Source organism: Triplophysa rosa, linkage group LG8 (genome assembly GCF_024868665.1).
Source record: "Triplophysa rosa linkage group LG8, Trosa_1v2, whole genome shotgun sequence".
In the NCBI taxonomy this organism is placed as follows: Eukaryota; Metazoa; Chordata; class Actinopteri; order Cypriniformes; family Nemacheilidae; genus Triplophysa; species Triplophysa rosa.
The window spans coordinates 22,752,982-22,776,431 of NC_079897.1; the positions used below are offsets into that span (position 1 = coordinate 22,752,982).

Consider the following 23,450-nt stretch of genomic DNA (forward strand, 5'->3'; position numbering starts at 1 on the left):
GTATTTTCTTCAAGGCACTCAGCTTAACCTTCTTTGACTGAGCAAGCGTCAGTCACCACGTTTACATGGACATCAGTAACCGAATTATTTGCCTTATTTTGAGTAAGCTAATATTACGATTAAGGTGTTTACATGAGTTGCTTTAAGAATATACCTTTCATGTTCCCGTTTTACATGTTACACTACATAGTTCGATTAATGGCATACGTCATTACGTCCCGCGAAGCGACGCCGTTCGACGTTCCCTCCATAATTTAATGTATCAACAAACAGTTCGTCTTCGCCATGGTACCACATACAGTTTTTGGTGTTTCATTTATTTTCTAGAATTGTTGGCATCTTTCTTGTTTCCCGTTCGGACCAAAAATGTGCTTTCTTGCTTGAAGCCATATTGTTAGCCGTGAAACGAAACGGCTGTCCACTGCCGTGCGTGTGTGTAACCTGTCGCAAAGTGCCGCGAAAGTTCCTACGCGCCGGTAATAGTGCGATTAAGGTGCGTACATGTCTACACCGCACTTCGATAATGCGACTAAACTAGGAGTACTCCACCCGTCTTATTTCGATTTGTGTTTACTACGATTATGAGTTTACACGGATTAAGCTAATCAAAAAGCTCTGTTTACATGGTCCATTCTTAATCAGAGTATTGTCTTAATATCGGATTATTGTTGTCCATGTAAACGTGGTCAGTGTCTCTCCGGTCCAAGCATGAGTTGACACAACCACGTAAAGTATTTGCGTGTGCCCCATTCTTTTTTCCCACCTTTCTCTTTTTTTCCCCATCTTTCTCCTCAGGGCATCCTGGACTCATTTTATCAGAGAGCATTCCGGGCAATTATTCCAATTAACTACAGAGCGAAGTTATTAAGCATATGCACCGATCACTGAGGGATGATTTCACCAGGTGTTTTTCTCCCGTTAGCTTCCTCTGGGCCTGCTCCACCATTTAGAGAGGCAAAGAGAAACAGAATGTGGAATTTCTCCGTCCTGCTCGTGTCAGACTCTATCGTTTGTCTCTCTGGGACGGCAGATGCTCACTCGGTAATTATTTTCAGTGTGGAAGCTGTAGGTTGACAGAATAGATGTGCATCACTCTAAATTGGCTGGGAGTGACCCCTGGCAATTCAGGAGCATGCAGGTCCGGCGGAGGTGGAGGGGAGGGAAAGCGGAGGAAGACCAAGGCTCTGCCGTTCTAATAAGCAGCCAACTCAGGACACGGAAGTAGAGGTGGGCGGATCGATCTAAATATCGATAGTATCGATGCCAACACTGGTATTGGTATCAGATCGATACAATTGTAATTGAATCGATATTTTAATTTAAATATCTCACCTCTACGTTCATTATACTTTGCTCGTGTCTTCTACCTCTACAATCCTGAGCACCACTTGCTGCTTTCACATCCTGGCCCACTTTGCTACTCCTCCCCCTCCTGCTGCGATTCGTTGTTGTGTCGTNTACACGGAAGGCAGCAAGCATCAGTCTGACCTGCACGCTGCAACTTTATTCTTTCTTGTATATGCCTGTCCTTTTCTTACTCTTTCTTACTCTCACACTTCTCTGTCTTGTTCAGTCTTCGGACTAACAAGGAACCAAATGTGTATATGGGATCGTTGGAGGAGGCTTGTTTGCACTAAATAGAAGTACGGCAACCTTAAAGGGATAGTTCAACCAAAAATAGAAATTCTGTCATGATTTATTTAACCTAGTTTCATTTCAAACGTGTATATGACTCTTTCTTCTGTGAAGATATTTTGAGAAATGTTTTGTGTCCATACAGTGGAAGTCAATGGTTACCAACATTCTTCAAAATATCTTATTTTGTGTTCTGCAGATGAAAAGAAAGCCATACTGGTTAGGCATGACATAAGGGCGAATAAATGATGAAAACCTTTTCATTTAGGGGGTAAACTATCCCTTTAAATACAATGCATTTAATAGTGCACATAGTCTCTCTGACCTCAGCTAGTATGCAAATCCTTGCAAATCTCTCTCTGGATGCCTTCCTGATTAAGCATGCCCACCCGAAGAAAGTCAAACTGCTCTGTGTGATCCAGGGTCAGAGTTAAAAAACAGTTAGAACATAGTGACATCACAGTTATCACCACTAGTCTCCAAACCGGCTTTCCTTAGACACACAGTTCTGAACCATTATGAGTCATTTTCACATGTCTGAAGTTCAGACATCAGAAGATCTTGACATCATTAGCATTCATATTAGACAACGCTGCGGAACTGTGATGAGTTTAACCATCTGAGAGTTGAATTCATTAATTGACAGTTATTAACACGCAAAGGTAGCTTGTCCTCTAACAAAACGACACTTTAAATTGATTCTGAGTGGCTCAACCAGACATTTAATTTGGAGAGGCAGAGTAATTCTCTGAACGTCCTCTTGACAAAATAATTCTCTCTCCCTGAAGGACGTTTGTCCTTTTCAACCACCGAAAACAATTTAAGAGTCCTTCTGATAAAATGGATCAAACCTCGTTTAATTAGTTTAAAGAACTGGGTGATTTCTAGTTAATTATGCCTCTATTAACAGTGGATGAGCCTTATTAAAAATAAGACATTGTTAACTAAATAATGTCCAATATTAAAATACAAAACCGCTTCGAATAAATCAAACACTGCTTTCCAGGGGTTATCGCTTTAACAAAATAATAAGCGTTGAGTATTATTATCATAGATTTTTTTGGTCCGCAAAATTCCATTGAAAATGAATAACTAACGCAGCATCACATAATGAAAACGTTCCACAAGGCCACAATCTATTTTGCCCGGTCCACTGTCGGCGCACTGAAATATAATACCCTCAGAACTCTCGACAGATTTTCTCCCATTGCATCACAGGGTATGAATTGATGGGCACTATCACATGTGAGCCAAGCAATCGAGTCTGAGATTAGATCCATATGTTCTCCGAGAGCCAGGTCAACTGCAGATACGAGCTCTCTGTCTCTCTCTTCCGCGCTGACACAGGGGAATGAATGAGTGTAATTTCAGAGAGAGAGAGAGAGAGAGAGAGAGAGAGAGAGAGAGAAAAGGATGGATCGAGCGCGAGATAGAAACTTTCCTTTCCGTAATGTACATCATTACGCTGCAGAAATCTGAGCGTTTGTATGGAACAACAAATCTAGGTTCTGTAAAATAATACAGACAGAAATAACTTTTGGGAAACCGTTATGAAAACAGTCAATAAATCGATGAAGTAAATAAACAGCGTGTACCTTTGCTTTCTTGCTCTGTGGGTAGAAAGAAATTTCTTATGAGTAAGAAAGTGTATTATTTATAAGACCAGAATAAGACACGCTCGAGACATATATAAATGATATTATTTCATATTGCATACACCGAGCGGCCTAAAGCGGAGTTCAGCAGGTAAAGCGCAGAAATACAGGACAGCATGAGCTGATTATATCACAGGAACATCAGAACTTGGCTGCTCGCGCAGATTTAAATGAAGCCTCGAGGAGTTTTTGGATGTTTCAGCTTGTTTTTAATGCAGAAGGCCCGTCATAAAACTTGCTATCATGATGAAAAGAACTGAACCAACTGTAGACGAGAGTTATTCGCTACCTCGTGGTCTTAAACCCGAATATTTGTCAGCTTGGCAGGGACTTTCGAGGACATTCAGAGCGATGGACCCGTGTCCACCTCTCCATCACACACACATACTTCGGCCAGTTTTCCGCCCGTTTTTACATTTGAGAGGTGTGTGCAATGAAAACGTTATCAACCTGCAAACAAATGAAGTGTAATCTCGCAGCTCTAGACAGCAGAAGAGCCGGAGAGAGTCGATAGACGTGAGCTGAAAGGCAAGATCAGTTTGATTAGGGAGAAGGACGGCCAAAGCATCCGACAGAGAAAATTACCCTCAGGTACACACACACACACACGCACACACACACGCACACACACACACACACCACGTGCCCACGGTCTCATGTAGTCCCACCTCTAATCTTTCAAACGCCTTCATTAAGGATTAAAAAGCCTTTCTATTTGCCGGCAAATTTAATGTGATTTTGAAAATCAGCATCCAATCAAGGTAGCTCTGGCCTTTTGGTCCAGCAGAATTATTGCTGGATGAGCAATCTCGTTCACTTTAGTCTGGTCATTTATGTTGTTAGGCAGCTTCTAATGCTTGAGCATCGGTGTCAAGGGGCTTCTTTAACACACGTTGTGGCGCCCTCTTGTGGTTAGCTCGAAAACAGCAATACAAAGCATCACAAAAAATACAGGTGAGGTAGCCTAGCGAAGAACAGTGATTGTTTCAGATTTATATATATCATGGTATTTAGATAGTACCATGTCTTAAAATGTTGTTGTTTGTTAGGTGTTGTCTGCTGTGGTTTCAACCTTATTTCTGCATTTTTTTTACACGAATGTATCATTCCAAACAGCAATAGAGTTGAATGATTGCAATGTGCCAAAATTCCTGTAAAAATCAATTGACGTTGCCCATAGAAAAAAAAACATTTCTAATGGGTTTAATGGGATTTGTACGGGTTTCACTAAAACGGTCTCAACTGGTAATGTGTATATTGGTAGAATGTTTGGTGGGTGTGGATCAACAGAACATCATCATACTGGACTAAGAACTAACCCTACATAAAGGAATTTTGTAATGGTTTTAATGATAAACGGCCAATGGTTCATAATGTGTTTGCAATGGAAACCATTAGAATTTGCATGATCTTTCTCAGTTCAAACCTGTTGAACTCAACTAACGTTTCTGTGTGAATGGCAGGTTGGAGAGATGATTCCCTCATATCTCATACCGCACACATTGCAAATGCAGTTATGTAATCGCATTTCCATGATGACCAAATGTCAAGCTGATAAATTCGAAGCATAACCACAGACTCGTCTCCTCGCTGCATATATAACGCACACAGCTTCACATCAAATCTTCACAGCTGCATTAATGCAGTGATTGCTTTATCTTCAATGTCATTATGTAAAGAGGGTCAACAGAGATTGAAATAACCCAAATCTCCATATGACCTCATTGGCCGTTCTCTAGAAAACCAACAGCACATTGAGTCTTAAACAAACCCACAGGAGAAGAGATGGTATTGACATGCAAGAAGATGGTTAAAAGGGACGATTGGCTTGGATTTAATAGCTTGAGAAGTACGGTGCTTATCATTCAGTCCTGACACTTACAGCATCACTGAGGGGAACAAAGAAGTAAAGATGATAACACGGCATATTTCAGGTCAAAGGTGATTTAATCTTATCTGATTGGAATGTTTCATTGGATACTTATTAGATTATACTTATAGTCGTTGACATTTACTGTAGACCTTTTATATCCAAAACATAGTCCCTGAGGTCCACGTTTTTTGCTCGGTTTAAAACAAATGTGAAAAAAACTTCAAAAACCAAAGCAGCAATACTATGAATTTTAGGATGGATGCTACAAAGTATAAACAACTGGTAAGGTTTGATGTCTTAGAATTACTGTCTACTTTGATTTTTGAGTACTTAAGTGTACAGTTGTATCACTAATAAAAGCAAGCAAACAACAAGCTGGATGTGAGAGAAGCACAAAGCAGGATTGCATGATTTGCAATTTCTCATTATCATTACTGTGTTCGTGGCAAAATTTCTTTTTTCCAGCATTATTTCCGATTAAATCAACATGACGGTTCCATTTGTCATGTCATAATAACTTTAATGATTCAGTCGTACATATTCTCAACTCCATTATCTGAACATCAGCTCTATTGCATGATAGAAAACAAAAGCAAACAACAGACATATTAAAAGATCAACAAATCAACAAACCAATGGGAAGATGTAAATGTAACAGCATGCTCGACAGCAGACCTGCGAAACCTGCTGTGGCAGCTTGGTTGCTCAGGAATTCATCCAAGATGGAAAAACAATCTCTCAGTCACTCCGACTGTTCGCCAGAAATGAAATCCAATGTCGTTACAGCTCAGGGTTTCTGAATGAATGGAATAACCACCTCTAACTGCTAAACTCTGGATAAAGCATTTCCATTACATCAAAGGTCTATGTCTATAGTAAGTGCTTTCCAATTGACTTGTGCTTATACATATTCAACACCCTGAGAAAAAAACAAATTTGAGTGTTTCTCTATCTCTACAACCAGAGCTTCTACCTCAATGTGCCAAAATAAATTCATAATGTTGAACAAAACAGACCATTTATACATTATATATATATATATATATATATATATAATACTACATATTTACATTTAATATTTTTTTAACCCACACTGTTGTAGATACTGATTAGTACAAAATGGAACAAACTATGGTTGGCCATTATGGGGTTGAAAATCACACCAAAACACAAACAATTTGTTAAATAATTAATTGATGCCAAGATTCATGTAATGAATCAAGACTATAAACTATAATAAAGGCTATTTAAACAGCTGTACTGGACAATAAATTGTACCGTTTAATGTACAGCACTACAAAAAAATGAATTTGTTACTTATGTTTTCAGTACCAATTGCAAGTACATGCATTTAATAAGAATATTAAGAAAAAAAAATCAAATGTGTGTTCGTTATGAACAAGAAAAATACCTGTAAGAAAAATCTACTTAATTCAGAGCGAATTAGAGAATTGGGAAAGATTGTACAGGGAAAAGAAAAAAAGCAAAGTAAATTACATTTCTTATGGAACAGAAAGACTGTTTACGATAGTCTGTATACCGAATGTAGATGCATGATCAGTACCGTTGTTGTATCGTTTATCAACATTCAGATCTTTTTTGGCACTATTTGATTTATAATCTTCATCTAGGACCATAAGAAAGCACGCTTTTATTCACTGTCAGCTGTAGTGCATGAAATATAATTGAATATTGCATCAGCAAAGAGCACTACTGCTTTTTTAAATCTCATTTTTGATCTTAGACAACAGGGACAACACAAGGTTTCAGTTACAGTATGTGACTTAGGGCTTATGCTAATACACTTCCCTATTAGGCTTAAAGTTTATGATGGTCAATATGACTCAACTGCCTCCTTAAAGCATCTTTATAGGATTAAAATCTAAACCTTCGCGATCCTAACAGTGTCGGTTTTAGTTTAAAGTATATTGATTCATACCACACATTTGAAACGAATTAAAGTGTTGATATGCACGCTACACGAATAGCAAAGCAAGCTTGTAATATCAGCACTATCAAGTATGTACAGGATTATTCCCTAAATCTCTTTTTTATTCAAAGCGCTGCCAGGTTTGTACTTCATAGACGTGTGGTCACTGCAAAACTACACCCGAGTGTGCTTGTTTCAAAACGATTGGCTAAATAACTGTTTTATGATTCTATAACCAACAGCAAGATTCATTTAACACACTTTACCATGTTCAAATCCAGATTTTCCCCACCAAAATCAATGCAGAAAAATAATACAAGATTTTTAGGTTTATCTGACATAATTATTTTGCTACGTAGTGTACTACAATGCATTTAAACCCGACGCTAGTAAAATAAACCACGGTACAAACCACACACCACATATCTGACATTACTTAAAAGTGCTATAAGTTCAACATGTGTATTCTACTGTTGTTATTCTCTTTTCTTACAGAATTCTTACAGAACTAATGCACAGTCTTTGGTCGACAATAACAACCTTTAAAGGTTTATTATAGAACAATAACTCAAGTGTATCTCCATAATCAAATGCTACAACATTCAAATTCAAAGACTAATCTGGTGATTGTAGAACGGAAATGACATCAGTGGAAATGACCCATGGCCTCAGCGGCTTTAACTCGTACCAGGGGGTCTGGATCCTGCAGTAACATCACCAGACCTGAGAAAGAGACACAGAGACAAAGAGGGAGAAAGAGTTCAGTTTGTCCATTAATCAAATAAAACTGACTGCTTTGTTAAATATACGTTAGCTGACTGCAAACAAGAGCATCTTTTGATAAAATAAAACATACAGACCACCAATACATCTCACCAGACAAAATCTCTATTATAATGTTAGAACAAAGCTACTTTAAAACAGCAATTTTTGGACAATAACAAATTCTGAGATATCACTAGGCTGCAGATTTCACTGTACCCACCCTTAGTCACTGATCCCATATTCATGTGAGAGAAGTGCTCCTCCGGAAGGTTCCCAAGCAAAAACCCTACAAATTCACAAAACACTGTTAAAACATGCTACCGGTTAAATAGTAAATAAACAGAGCGTGTATTTTAAAGGATTTTTGGCATGCATGCAGTAGTAACCAATCTAAAGAATTTAGCAACCAATTTTCTTATTATTAATCGTGATTAATCAATTCCAAAATAAATGTTTGTGTTGTGTAAATGTATAAATAAATACACAAACATACACATATGTGTAATTTATAGTTATACATAAATCATTTTATTTTATATATATTCATGAAAATATTTGTTATATATGCACATATGTATGTGTGTGCATTTATATATACATAGAAATATGCAAACATTTATTTTGGAATCAATTATTCGTGATTAATCGAGCCCGATTATTAATATAAAAACAAAACATCAAACTAAGAAAGCATGGTTACCGATGAACATGGCAGCACTTGCTCTGATCTCTGACCAGTTACTCTTGAAGAACTGAATCACTGTGATGTGGTAAAAGTTCAGCATGCCCGGAAAATCCTGGATCTTTAGGAAAACGCATCTCATACTTTTTTAATTCCATTTGAAGACAGTAAAAAGAAAACAATACATGTATAAAAGAATAAACTCTTAAAATAATGGTATTTGATGAACTGATGCGGAGTTGTACTGAACGACTGTGCAGTTATTATAATAAAGCTTTGACTCCTGCCGTACCAGGTATTTGGTAAGGTCATTGATGAACTCTCCATAATGCAGACCCTTGTCCTCATGGAGATGATTCAGGAACATGGTGGAGATCTGTTCTGAACCCACGACCGGAGCGCACACGCGCATGGCATACTTACAGGCCTGAGGGAAAAAGAGGGACGCACACCCGCACGTGCAAAAACAAGCACACTTTATCTTTCTTATTTCAGCAGTAAATATTCTCATATTGCACAAGATTAGATAGGAATGTAATGGGAACACAATAACAAAATGAGAGGATTATTAAAAACAAACGAAACAAGAGACCCGTAACAATGATACGCTTTTTGCATCACTTTCGCAACTAACTTAAGCAGCAGTTTATAGAATGTTGGTTCATTGTCTTTTTATATGTACAGCCAAGGTTCAAAATGAACATGGGAGTAAGTAACACACAAGCGATCTCTGTAGGAGTGTGTAGAATAAACACTAACCTTCACCACTTGAGGGTTTGGATCACTGAGGTGCATCAGCAGGCTGACCAGAACATTGTGGATCTGGTCCTTAAAGACAGGCTCACCCATGCCGAACTTCGACAGGTTCCCCAGGAGCACGATGGAAGCACATCGGATCTCATCGTTCTCCTGACAGAACACAGATAAGCACACATAAGTCACATGACAAACCGGCAACAACAATAACAGAAAAAAGTTTCATCAGTAACCAAACCGAGATCACAATAGCGCAACGACAACATCTTCATAATTCAGTGTCTTCACGCTCACATTCTCCAAAAACGGTTTGATTTTCATGAAGATGTAAACCACAAGCAGGTGGACATTCTTCGGGTCCAGGTAAAGCAGTATCTTGGACATGCCCGACATGGCCTCCAGTGTGATTTGTTTTCCTGGATCGTCATTCTCCTCCATACCTGAACTCATGGCTGCTAAAAGCTCCTTCGCATATTTATTCACCTGAGAACAAACAAAAGCAGAGAGATCATTGCATAACAACGTATAATTACATAAAGGACTGCTTTTGTAAGTAATGACGTACATCCTTATTTGCCTTATTTGAGAGGAGGCATAAAAATATGGAGAACAGAATAATAACCGAGCAGAATAAGAGAATTGGAAAGTCTTTGAGTTTCTCCTTTAGGCAAACAACATTGGCAAACTTTTAAGCAGCAGTTGCTAGGTTACATCTGAATGGATGTCAGGGGGAAATAATTCAGCGCATCAGAAAACTTGTTGCACATGGCAAGAAACGAATAAACCAGAAAACCGAGACGTTCTTTCTTTATAGAGAAATGTATGATTTTGATAAAGTCAAGCGAGAATGTCTGTACCTTCTCGGGTGAACCCACAGCGATGTTCCCCAGGCCGCGGACCGCCAGCATACGGACAGTACTGCACGGGTCGGTTATTCTCTCCATCATGTTGTTCATTAACATGTCCAAAATCATCAGTTCCGTCGCAACGTGGTGATTCAACAGCTGAGAGAAATCCACATTTAACAGACCTCATATTGCTTTTAATTGCATTAAATGTGGCCATCTTACAAAAATTGTTTGTAATTGTTGCTTGCTCCTTTTTGTTTAAACAGAGACACAAAAAAATATTTTGACAAAATAAAACTGGAACATGAGAACATGTAAAAAAAAACTGCAAAGGCATGCATTTTGTTTTGTCAGCTCAACAATCCACACCCAGGTACACAAAATGTCAATGTTTCAAACCATAACTTTTCACATCTTCTGTCATCCACAACACTAGCTAACATGAACACCTAAAGTCCACGTTAAAAATAAAGCAGAGAAAGAAAGGAAGAAAGAGGACTACAAGCTTGCGTAAGACTTGTGTCGTACCTCGGAGAAGAAAGCTGTGACTGTTATCCTCTGGCACTCATAGATATTATTGAGAGAAGGACAGAGACTCTCCACAATGGCAGGAAGTCGTGGACCAGCATGCTTTGCCATTGCTCTGATACATAGAACAAACAAGAACCATCAAAACATGCACTTTATGTTAGGGCTGTCGAACGATTAATCACGATTAATCACATCCAAAATAAACGTTTGTGTTTACATAATATTTGTCTGTGTACAGTACATAATCATTTTGTATTTAAAAGCACATTCAAATACATGCATATAGAAAAAGAAAAATATAAAAATAAACAATAACTTATAAATACTTTAAATTACTGGTAAATATAAATAAACACATCATTTTATAAATAAATAGATATTTCCTGAATATTTATACATGTATGTGCATGTGTTTATAAATACAAAATTAATATCCACAGTACACAGAAATACAGTATATTATATAAACACAAACTTTTATTCTGGATGCGATTAATCGCGATTAATCGTTTGATTAATCGTAATGCTTTATATAGCATTGCGAAGGAGCGATTTTAAATGTGGTTTAATTGTCCATTTCTTTTATAGCTTGATAGTTTCCACAAACACACCGGATGTTTGTTTATTTCATTGTATTGTTTAAAATCTTTTTCCTGTGGTCATTCATTCCTGCAAATGTTGTGGAAAGTTTTCATACATTTTCAAAACTATTGGCCGAATAATTGGAGAACCCCCCTTAGTTAAGTATGACCTCTACTCTCAACATATTGTAATTACACACTTCATGTCTCTTCAAGGACAATTCTACTGTCAAACCCAACAAGGAACACTTTTCTCCGTCTCCCATCATAGCCGTGAATACTAACACAATGAAAGATGTTTGGTTTGTCTGAGTGGAGTTATGTGAGGACAGGTGCGTGTACCTGGAGAGCAGCGTGACACCTGTCGTGTGCTGCTGTGGGTCCTTCATTTTGTCCCAGGCTCCCTCCTGATCTAATGGTTTCATGACAGCGTCCAGCTGAGCTCGAGCCAACAGGATCCGCAGGGCCTCTACCGCCACTCTGAACGCCACGGAGAAGAAAACACAGATGTCTTATTAGCTCCATTCCAAAACCCGAGCTGTCTCCCTGTCTACATGTGCAGTTCTCTACTAATTCAGCATCCAAACCAAAATAGATGGATTTGAGACACTATTTGTGGGCAGCAGATCTGTTATCAGAATGCCGAGAGACTAATGGCGAAATGTCATTGAAAGTGTGTATTTCAGTATTGTTATCAATCATCTATCAGTGTTTCTCAACCAGGACGACTTTAGGATGACTTTGGATTTGTTTGAAAATGACTGAAAATACAACATTAACTACACTCATGCGACCTTGCAACGCACAGACATCAGAAAACTGTAATCTAAAACGTGTCTGTCCAATTATTTCAAATGTATTCTAGCCGACCTCATGCATTATTTACAGCTGCTTCCGTATTCAACATGAACGGACAACACTGTTTTGTTAAAAGGTTAGAAAAAATGTGCTCTCGTTAAAAAAAAACGCCCCTGAAAATGATTTCCAGTTGGTAAATATTGACTCGGAGAGGCTTACATTAAAAAAAGAAAACTGATGCTTGAAAACACTATTTGTCAATGTGTTCGGCTGATTTCAGCTTCCAATCTTTTGTCTTTGCTTCACAAATAATTTATACACAGTTACTCTCTTAAAGTCCCCCTGTATTGAAAATCAAGTTTTTTTTTTGATGTTGTTTATAGGTCTATGTGGTGTTGTAATGTGCTTTAAGATAAACCATGTGCAAATATATCATTTTAAACCATTGCAGAGTATTTTCTCCATTTACCAAAGTTCGAAACGGCCTCGTTTTACGATGTCATAACTCTGTAACCAATCACGTGAACAGATTTAAGCCATAGACATGCAAGGATAGCGCAAAGACTCGGCACTGAAAAGATCGCTGCTGTTTCAGCTCTGCTTCTGCAACACGTCGAATGAGGCATCTATGTCCCTATGATCAATGGTCCGAGCTCACGAGATTGAATGGAGACGGGACTAATTTGCGTATTCATGAATCTGCGTATACTAAATGAAGCAAGAGAATGTAGAGTTACATTCAAGCAACTTTAAGGCATAAAGAAATAACGATCACACCATTTTTTTACATGTGCTATTTTGATGAGTTTTAAGTCATAAAATGATGGAATGCAGTGGAACCTTAAAACAAAGATAATGTTACAAAATTGCAATTTGAATCGGTATGACATTACACTGGCACTCACCCGCCAACATCAAAGTTAGCCATGTGGTTTTTGCTGGTGGTTTTGCGGTCGGAGATGATGCTGTTGCTGTTGAGGTCTTTGGGCAGCTGAACTCCCACGCTGGATGCCAGACGCACCAGCAGAACGCTGAAGAGCTTTGGAAAGAAAGCGGCCACCGCGTCTGCTGACTGACCATTCAGCATCATCTCACGCAGAGCACATGTCATCTGTTATCAAAATACACACACATAAAAAACAAGCGAGTAAAATACAGAATTGCTAACTAAAATACAAAAGTTCTTACAGTGTGATTGAAATAATGTCCCAATTCCTAAAAACAATGTTGTAGTAACCGTCCTTTTTTAAAATTTGTCGTTGGATCCTGGTGGCTGTTAATTTAGGACTTTGGCACGGTGGTTTGCTTTTGCATGACGCGATGAAGCATCCGCGGTGATAAATCACATCTCCAACATGCTAATGAGCTTTTGTTCTTACCAGCTGTGACTCTCAACAGTGTCAAGATATCGTGGCAAACACTTGCTTTCTATTTTTGGTGCATCGTGACAGGGAGTCTTGCCTATAGTGAAATCTCATTGGTCCTGAATAATAAACACGTCGCTGTTTAACATAAACATCAATCGTGATCTAATTCCTTTTTTGATTTTGACAGCACAATGACGCGATTCTCTAAACCCAATGCATTAAAACAAGTTAGGATGCATTTTATTGAACCACGACTAATACAAACGTATTCAGACTCACAGCCAGCGGGTGACTTGTGGCAACTTTGGTCAAGCCGGGCCTTAGCATGGACTCCTTCTTGTCCACATAGGGTACCATAACGTTCAGCTTCTCAACAATTATCTCCATGATTTGCAGGGCCAAAGTGCTGTCTGCTCCAAGAGCCACCCACATCTCACAACACCAACTGGACAGACGCACACATGAATATAAGTAAAAAACATGTCGTAATGAAGTGCAAGAGAATCCATGAGCGGCATGCACATAATCACCTGTCGTAAGGCAGTGGGTAGGCGACAAGCGTGTTTACAAGAGTTTGCAGATGCTGTGTGGCGAGGATGAGGATAGACTGACCGACGGCCACCTTCACCTGCTCCTCAGTGATCACCTGAAGCCGATTGTGTAACACCTCTAACATCTCTGGCACCTGACAAAAAAAGCACAGAATTAAGAAAAAAACGATATTTATGTATTTTGCAGATGCTTTTATTTAATCTAAAAAAGGACATAGAATCTGTTAAAGGGATAATTCACCCAAAACCTGTCATCATTTACTCACCTTCGAGTTGTTCCAAATGTGTATACATTTCTTTGTTCTGATGAACACAGAGAAAGATATTTGGAAGAATGCTTGTAACCAAACAGATCTCGACCCCCATTGACTACCATAGTAGGAAAAATGACTTAATCATTTCTTCGTTGTGTTGAACGCAAAAGACGACATTTTGAAGAATGTAGCAGTCTGGAACACTTTTGACTACCATTGTCATTTTTCCTACTATGGTAGTCAATGGGTGTCGAGATCTGTTTGGAAATTTATACAGGTTTGGAACAACTCGAAGGTGAGTAAATGTGACAGAATTTTCATGGGTGAAGTATCCCTTTAATCATCATCACCGTGTTATTGGTGCATGTAAATCTCTTCATCTAACAACATGCGATCATTTTTTATTCCCCATAACCTGATAAGGTGTAAAGTACCAGATCCTGCAGTCCAGCACCTCTGTTCTTCAGCAGGGTGTTGAGGATCACGCTGGAAGCTCTGGAGCAGTTGGACTGAGAATCCACCAAGCCATCGAACAGCATGAACAGCAGGGTGCTCAACTGCTGCTGCGGCAGACGCTTACCGATGATCTAACACATGAGATACACGAGAGACATGTAAGATCGGTACAACCAGCCATTTGACGTTTTATAATCTTTTAGTTTCTTCAAAGCATAAGGTGCATTCAGTTCTTAGGAGAACATTACTACAGTACATTTTACCTTGGTCAGCTCAGAGCATGTTTTGTACAAAACGGAATGGTCAGGATTGTTTAGTTTCTCACGGATATCTAACAAGTTCTCGACTGAATCGTCCTTGTAGTCCAATGAGAAGCCTGTTAGAAGCAGAGAAAAAGAAACAGCATCTAATCATTGCATTTACGTAGAAATGCACCGATATATCGGCCAATAATCGGTATCGGCCGATAAAAGCAATTTTTCACACTATCGGAAAATGGTAAGCATCACTAATTTTCGATATTATTAGTCGATATAGGAATTAATAACATTCAGAATGTTACGAAATATGAATTAAATCTTCAGTATCGGTATCAGCAGATATCACTCTGAATAATCGGCTATTGATACCGGTGGAGAAAAAAAACTCAGTTTTTAAAGTTTTTCAAAACTAATGTTTTTTATTATGTTATCTTGTTTTTAATCGTGTTAGTTAGCTGTATTTATTGAGTTATTATGGCTTAAATCAAAACAAACCAACTGCAGTTTTAACTGATATTAATTGGAATGCACAATAAAACAAAACATGATTTTTTTTTAAACGGAGTAATGTCATTTTGGAAATAAACTCTTCGTTTAGTATTGGTGCATCTCCACATTTATGCATAACAACGCTGTAAATATGCAACTTTCTGTAGTAGAGCCTCACAGTACAGGAATCATGTGCACTCTTTGCACTTTTCAATATGGAATGTATATACTGTATAAAAAACAACATAAAGCCCACCTGGGAGAGATAAAAAGGGTTGTACTTTGTACAGGGTTGTAAAGGACAGTACCTTCATAACGCAGCTGAATGTACAGTAGACTATAGACACAGTCTATGGCTGCCCGCCGCACTTCAGGATTTGGGTCCGTGCACCTTGGGGCCAAACGTCCCAAAAGAGCGCCCAAATTATGGAACGTGACTAAATTCTAGTGACAGAGTGGGAGAGAGAGAGAAAATCAACAGTGAGAATGAGGTCTAATAAGATTTTACCCACATACTTTTTCAAGCACACGTATCATTAGTCAATGCCTGAAGGAAACCAAAGAGGTTTTTAGGAAAAAGAAAACAAATGATCCCACTTAAAGTTTCAGCTTGGGCGGAATCAAACTAATAGGTGTTTAAAGTAAATGTTTGTATCCACAGTTATCAAACACCCAGAGGACATTAAAGGAAGCGAGAGATTTGTCAAAGTCCTTAACAGAGCCATTCAAAGACTATTACTGGGACTATATTACCTCAGACGGCATTTTAGAAGACCATGCGATTTTATCAAATGTATTAGTGCTGTCAATCGATTAAAAATAATCTGATTAATCACACATAACATTCATATTTTACTTTTACATTCGAATCATTTCACATTTAATCTACAAATTAATGTAGAAACAACATCATTTTATGAATGAAAGGCAACATTCTGATGGAAGTACTGCAACTGATTTTTTTTCATTATTTTAACATTAATTCTAGCCATTTAACATTGAAGTACAGTATACCTGAGAGCTCTCATGTCTAACAGGTAGGAAATATGCAGAAATGTAATTGAATTCTCAAACACTTTACAGTCTTTAATGCCAAATTCTAAATTAAATACAGAATTAAAGCTACAAAACACATTGATTTCCTATTTTCGTTTGTTCTTTGATTAACATTAATGACAAGAGTGACAGCAGCAGGTTTAAGAACGCGTTAACAGCACTAGTATATATGAAGAGTTTGCTTCCAAAATGAGATAACTCCGTTTTTAAAAAAAATTCTAAAATCATGTTTTTTATTATGTTATCATGTTTTTATTGTGTTTTACTGTGTTAGTTAGCTGTGTTTTTTTAGTTATCATGGCTTTAATCAAAACAAACCAACTGCAGTTTGATTGATATTAATTGGAATGCACAGATTATTGCGCAGAGTTATCTCATTTTGAATCAATTTTTTTATTACAATTAATGACACAGTTACTGTAAATTAGACATACACCATTTATCTTGTTCTACTATACATTTACAGTGTTGAAAAAACATTTCCTTTGATTGCCAAAACTGATGTTATGCCAGTTCTTCCAGTATTTTTGTGTCTGAAACTTAACATTACAGATACAATTATGTTCTTATTAATAAATCACTATGTCTAATTGACTAAAGTGAAAAAACAAGGTTCTTTACCTTCACATTGAGATTGTCCAAGTAAAACTTGAGTAACTCCGCGGTGGTCTTTACTGCCCTCTCCCGCTCATGGTCCTGCCCCGAGCTCAACCAGCTCTCTACATGCTTGAAGATGTAAAAGCACCGGATGAATAGATTTCAGATAAAGAGACTCTTAAAGACCAGTAACATCAAAGTTTCTTCTTTACCTTCAACACAAACTGAAGACCATCGGGACTCATATCTCTATGTAACACATTTCTCAGCAATTCATGAAGAGCGTTAAAGGTGTCTGTATACAAGACCTGAGAGAAACAGAATGTCACACAGCCTAAATGTTTGAGATCTTAAATGTGGATGAGTCTCTATAAAAAATGTCATCACTTAAACATTACAAGTATGCAATTTGAAAATGTTCTCCTATAGCAGGTTAACATGCAGAAGATCGATTTTGAAATGGATTTTTCTGCAAAGTGTTAACAGTGTGCCTCGATAAAATCATTCCCGACTAATCCAACGGAGTAACTAGTGTGGCACAGAAATGAAATGACACTCCATCTTAAAAGCTACTACTGTATAACAAAGACATCTGCATGGATGTGAACACACGTTTTTACTGACCTCTTTCTGTTGTGGATCCAGGGCTTCTTCATCTTTAGCTTTATCTGGCGTGTCTGCAGTAGGAAGCCCATAAACACCTTTCAAACACGTTTTTAACAAGTCCAAGTTTTCATTTTCTGTCAAAGGAGGGTCTAAATTTCTGAGGGTTTAGGTTAAGTTTATTCAAAAGACTGTTCTGTTGAATCACTTCACTAAATAACAAACCTGATACGTTTTCATGCAAGTGTTATTGTGAAATGTATTTCCATGAATGAGTCATGAGATAAAATAACAGACAGGATACATGAGGTTGGCACATGTGGTCAAAACTAGATAGCGAACAGAAGTCCGCATGACATCAGCTGGTTCGGCTTTGATGAAATCCTGCAGTAAAACACGAGACAGAAATGTTGATTCAATGCAAGTCTAAATGGAACAGTGCGGTCCATAAGTCTGAGATCAGCAGCGAAAACTGTTTTGCATAATGTTCCTTGTAATCAAAAATTAAGAATAGCTATTTTTTCCTTTGACTCAAATTTTATACAGGTTTCTCCAAAACCTGACGATCCATGTTATCCCAGCACGACGTGAAAATGTTTCACAGAACATCTTATGCGCTTCAATGAAGCAAAGAAATCTGACCTTTTGTACAAATGAGTTAACATGAACAACGTCACACATTAGTTGAATTCATCAGTGACCCAGAATTGATTTCTTCTTCATATTACTTCGCATTTATTTCCATTCATGTTTTCATACCCTAAACTTTGCATCACAATTTTAAATCCAGATTTTCAATTTGCCATCAGAGGTTTTAACCACGTAAAAATACATTTACCGCATTTGCGTCGCAAAAGAAAGACATGAAATTCAGCTCACATTCATTTTATTTGACTCAAGTATGATTATTTATTATTTATTTGGAAAAAACAGACACCGGAATTTTGGCTACTAAAAACTACATACTACTAAAAATTAAGAAAGAGTAAACTACAAGCAAGAGCATCCCTTACGAAAATTAACCATGGTTTTTTGTGGTACAAGTGTAGTAACCATGTTTTTTTGGTGCAATGATTACTTAGGGCAAAACCATGGTTTTACTAGAGTTACCAACGTTTACTATGGTTTTACAAAAACATGGTTATTTTGTGATAACCATTGTTTTACTACAGTTACCATGGTTTTTTTGGTTTTAACTGTAGTAAAACCATGGTCAATTTTCGTAAGGGAGTATAAAGTATAACATGTAAAACATCAACGACCTTCAAATCAAACTTCCTACCATCATAACACCCATCAGCTCCTGTTTGCGGGAGAACTGGAAGCCCTGTTTTCGGACAGAAGTGCTTATGGCTTTAGCAATGAGTCCAACGCTGTGAATGAGACTGAGCTTCATAGTCAGATCCTAGGAAGTGGCAACAAAACAAACAATTAACACACAATTAAACCGTGACGCTAATGTCACACACCACAAGCAAATCAAACCAAACACAGCAACCCCCAGTATAAGCAAGCCTACCTCGGTCAGCATTACAATCTGACCAGGATTTGCTTTCCTACCCAACATGCTTATTACAAAATCATTTGTGTGTTAAACATCTTAACATTAACACAATACCGTAAACATTGTGCTTTAAGAGAGACTATAAAATCACAACCCACAACCACGTCATTGTGAATCAGTGAAAAGCAGGTTGAAGGAACCTGCTGGGGTAAATCGGAATTGATGAGTCAAGCCTCCTAAAATCCAGAAAAGCCAGGAAACCAAGAATATAAGAATTAGACCGTGCCGCTTTAGTAAGACAAAACTGATCAGGTTAGTGAGCACTCTTTGACCTTCTCACGAGCCAGTCTTTATAAAATGAACCAAATAAGTTCGTTGTCCTACATACCTGTATAATATAAAATTGCTCTGCACATTGACTCAGTTGTACACAGTACATAAACTTACTGAGAGCAGTATTATGATCAAGTCTCATTATCACAGGGACAGATTGGCCTTAAGAGTTTTATATGGTTTTCTGAGAAGATCAAAGGATTATACAATAAGGTTCGGATTGCAAGAGAAAGAAGTGAGGTAAAGTTTAAAGGTCAGAGAAGGTCCTTATGGCGGCTTCCCTTCACGGTACCTTGGTCTCTACTTTAATTCCCAGAACCTGCACAACAATAAAAGTAATGGTCCAGTTTAATTCACAAACATAAAAGGTTATCATTATAATAAACAATAATCACAAACATTAGCCTTTTTTCACACATACAATCTGTACTGGTAAATTACATCACATGGGAGCACAACCTTTTCAAAAATGCCAGTAAAACAGTACTGGCAATTTTCTGATATGAGAAGTTGTAACATTACCAATAAATTACCAGATGCTATGTGATATAATGTTCGAACAGAGAATTGGATTACTGGAACATGTACATGGTCAGAAGAACACTGATGTAAGAAGTCTGCTTTAGGCCTAGCACAACATTTTGACGCAGAATGAAATAACTTTGAAACAGCAATATTGTATTCTGATATGAATACAAAATATGAATCAGCATATGCAGAAAGTTAATGATCCTTGGCAACGGATCAAATAACTGTCAAAAAACCGCTGACTTCTGATCCACAATGCGCCAGGACATTCAGAGGACTTATTTAGCAAGGTACACATTCCAGCCACGTTTCGATCTCATCACAAACCAAAGAAATGATTAATGTATTCGATCTGAAATTATCAATTAACAATTATCAGTTAACAGAACACCGAACACAACAGAATTACAAAGGCCTAAAAATGCCAATACCCCCATCATTACTCCCCCAAATAAACAATGCTATTATTTCTTTGAGTAGTGACATAATCAAAACATGTTTCCAGTCTCACAGATTAACAGCCTAGCAAAAATTGGGACCACAAAACATGTTTCCCTTTTACATAAATGTAATTTCTTTAAAAACAACCCCGTTTGATTTCTTCCAAACCAGGCTATAACCAGAACAGTTTTATGGCTGTAGTTTTACAACCACAAAAAGAACCACCTCTCTGATCAAATCTCCCTGCCTGGCATAACACTGGCAAACATTCGAATAGCTTTAAACTTTTCTGATCAATGTCAAGAAAGTTCTAGCTGAACACAGCCTCACGGGTTTACCTTCGTGTTGAAGTGCTTGGAGATGTTATGGAGAATGTCACAATCAATGCGAGTGAGGAGCTGATCTTCTGGTGCGTGTAATGCTACATATCCATAACATAAAATCAGTGTGCTTTTCATTTTCTCCACATCAACATCATTTTTATCCTGGAAAACAAGCAGCAAAAGGCACATACAAACAAACTGAATATAAAATACGATATAAAATTGGTAACTGGAGTCACAATATCTTATTTTGCTTACATTTTTAAAGCAACCTACAGTATTTTAAATAATGTAATGGACTCGAATCCTTTAAAACGAACGACATATGTTTGAAGGAACAGTTCACCGTCTTCAATTACTCACCCTCGAGTTGTTCCAAATCTGTATAAATGTCTTTGTTCTGATGAACACCACGCGGAAAGATATTTGGAAGAATGCTTGCAACCAAACAGATCTTGGCCACCGTTGACTACCATAGTAGGAAATTTGCTTTATAAACATCTTTGTTCTGTTCTGATGTAGGACAGCAAACAGTTCTGGGGCACTTTGGACTACCATTATCTTTTTTCCTACTATGACAGTCAATGGTGGCCAAGAACTGTTTGGTATCCAAATATCTTTCTCTGTGTTCATCAGAACAAAGAATTTCATATAGATTCGTAACAGCTCGACAAAATGTTTATTTTTGGATGAACTGTCCCTTTAACACACTTTAAGTTGCTCCTGACAAAAGCATCTGCCAAAGGATTGTTAATGTATGAGTTGAGCTACAGGAAAGCAAAAATAGACATTTTGGATCTGCTCTGTGAGAGCACAACCAAACTCGACCTACTTTGAGAAGACCAAATATGCCTGAAGCTTTCCTGAAAGCATCAGATCTCCCAAACTCCTCCAGTTTTTCAAGAGTGCCTTCAAGATGGCTGCTGGCGCACAGACCGATTGCCATGGCAACACCCTGTAAAACCAATTACCCTCTGTTACTGCCATCATTGTCAATTAGAGGCTTTTAAATGACTGCTGAAGCTTCTCATTTCCAAACAGTACGCAACATTAAAATACCAGTCTACGATTAAATCTAACATTAAAGATCCAAGTAAAAATACATGTTTTTTTAACACTTTGTTTACTTTTTCATTATCAGATCGTAAGTTTTTAGGGGTGTAAATATCCTTATTATAAAGACCTTACTTATAGTCAAGCAGTTGTTAAGACAGCTACCAATAAATCAACTATGTGTTTATTTAATTAAAACACATGCTTGTCGTAAGACAAACGTACCGTTCTTTCAACCGCATCATTGTGCCGAGCGCTGATCAGGATTTCTTGTAGCTGTTTCCTGACCAACTCTTTATTACAGCACTGCTGAAGAATCACGCCAACACACCTATACAAAAAACTCTGAACACAAGAGGTTCACAGGATGAATCTGATTCTCCATCCTGTCGACTCCAAAGATTTAAAGGTCCAGTGAAAAACTTCTGCGCCATCTAGCGGTGAGCTTGTGAATGGCAACCAACGGATCACTCCGCCCCTCGAAGCACTACGTTGCCTGACACAGGACTAAGATGTCGTCACGTTTTAGCTTCTTTGCCGAAGGAAATAACGTATTTACGAAACGCGCTCTGTAGAACAGTTTGTCCATTTAGGGCTACTGTAGAAACAACATGGCGAATTCCATGTAAGGTGTATGTAGACCTCATTCAAAGGTCATAAAAACATAAGGCTTCATTGTGTAAGGTCTTTATACACCTCTGAAGACATAGTTATGAACATTATATTGCATTTATAGATTCTCCAAAAAATGACACACTGGACCTTTAAAAATGCTGTTATAAATACCAACCCACTTATATAAACAATAACAACAAAATAATATTGTAAAGATAATAATAATAACATAAAGAGAGGAAAACATTACATGAAGGGACACAATCAGACAAACGGACCTTCTCCTCCAGTGAGTTGTTATAAGTCGGGAGGTATCGTGTGGTCTCCACTGCGAGCTGATTGGTCCACCTGCTGTCATCAATGACTGCCAGAGTTTTAGACAGGAGCTTCATCACAATCACAATCACAAAGCAACGGCTGGTTAATCCCCGTTAACAACTTTGATAACACATCTTGCCTCGTCCTAATTTCTAATGGTGAAAATGTTCACATTCACTTTATTCTTAAAGACTCCTTGACCAAACCGTGATCTCTTCCCTCGAAATTTAAAGCTGCATGCGCGCACACATGCATACTGACCTGAAGTAAACTCTCCTCCCAATTCTTTTGGTCCAATGATTCTTTTATAGACTCTGGTAAGAAAACAGAGGAAAAGTACACAAGACTCATTCAGAGATCATTTTATGCACCACACACTTGCAAACGGGTAATGAGATATCCAATATAACTGTTTAAAACTACACCATGTTACTAAATTGGAAAAGTATAGAATACAAAACAAGATTTCATAAACTAGAATATGATTTTGGCTGCAATTTGGAAACATCTGGTAGACTTGAGAAATCTCCAAAGAAAGGTGGGTGTGGTTTCAGAGAAAACTTGAGCTTATCTGAAACCTCAACCTGGCAGATAAATGAAGAACTTCTAAACTTCTAAACTAGAAACAAGAACTGCTAAAGAGACGCT

At 37.8% G+C, this 23,450-nt stretch overlaps 1 protein-coding gene across 4 annotated transcripts in view; it reads right to left on the reverse strand.

Moving 5' to 3' along the window:
* Positions 1–5,226: 5,226 nt before the first annotated feature.
* mroh1 (maestro heat-like repeat family member 1) overlaps positions 5,227–23,450 on the reverse strand; it is a 33,868-nt gene continuing 15,644 nt past the window's right edge. The window contains exons 18-43 of one of the 4 annotated variants that reach the window (XM_057339893.1): positions 23,064–23,116; positions 22,763–22,870; positions 22,095–22,214; positions 21,649–21,771; positions 20,832–20,978; positions 19,817–19,843; positions 18,970–19,092; positions 17,992–18,071; positions 17,709–17,847; positions 17,297–17,392; positions 17,109–17,213; positions 15,740–15,875; positions 14,946–15,058; positions 14,661–14,813; positions 13,952–14,106; positions 13,701–13,866; positions 12,960–13,165; positions 11,599–11,736; positions 10,673–10,787; positions 10,154–10,300; positions 9,591–9,779; positions 9,300–9,449; positions 8,833–8,967; positions 8,559–8,661; positions 8,079–8,144; positions 5,227–7,816 (exon numbers count right to left, since the gene is read on the reverse strand). In XM_057339893.1, coding sequence (XP_057195876.1) covers positions 7,740–7,816; positions 8,079–8,144; positions 8,559–8,661; positions 8,833–8,967; positions 9,300–9,449; positions 9,591–9,779; positions 10,154–10,300; positions 10,673–10,787; positions 11,599–11,736; positions 12,960–13,165; positions 13,701–13,866; positions 13,952–14,106; positions 14,661–14,813; positions 14,946–15,058; positions 15,740–15,875; positions 17,109–17,213; positions 17,297–17,392; positions 17,709–17,847; positions 17,992–18,071; positions 18,970–19,092; positions 19,817–19,843; positions 20,832–20,978; positions 21,649–21,771; positions 22,095–22,214; positions 22,763–22,870; positions 23,064–23,116 — 3,170 coding nt within the window. In that variant the 3' untranslated portion in view covers positions 5,227–7,739. Of the gene's footprint in view, positions 7,817–8,076; positions 8,145–8,558; positions 8,684–8,832; positions 8,968–9,299; positions 9,450–9,534; positions 9,780–10,153; positions 10,301–10,672; positions 10,788–11,598; positions 11,737–12,959; positions 13,166–13,700; positions 13,867–13,951; positions 14,107–14,660; positions 14,814–14,945; positions 15,059–15,739; positions 15,876–17,108; positions 17,214–17,296; positions 17,393–17,708; positions 17,848–17,991; positions 18,072–18,969; positions 19,093–19,816; positions 19,844–20,831; positions 20,979–21,648; positions 21,772–22,094; positions 22,215–22,762; positions 22,871–23,063; positions 23,117–23,450 lie in introns of those variants that run through there. The other 3 variants (XM_057339894.1, XM_057339896.1, XM_057339897.1) reach the window with 3 other exon arrangements.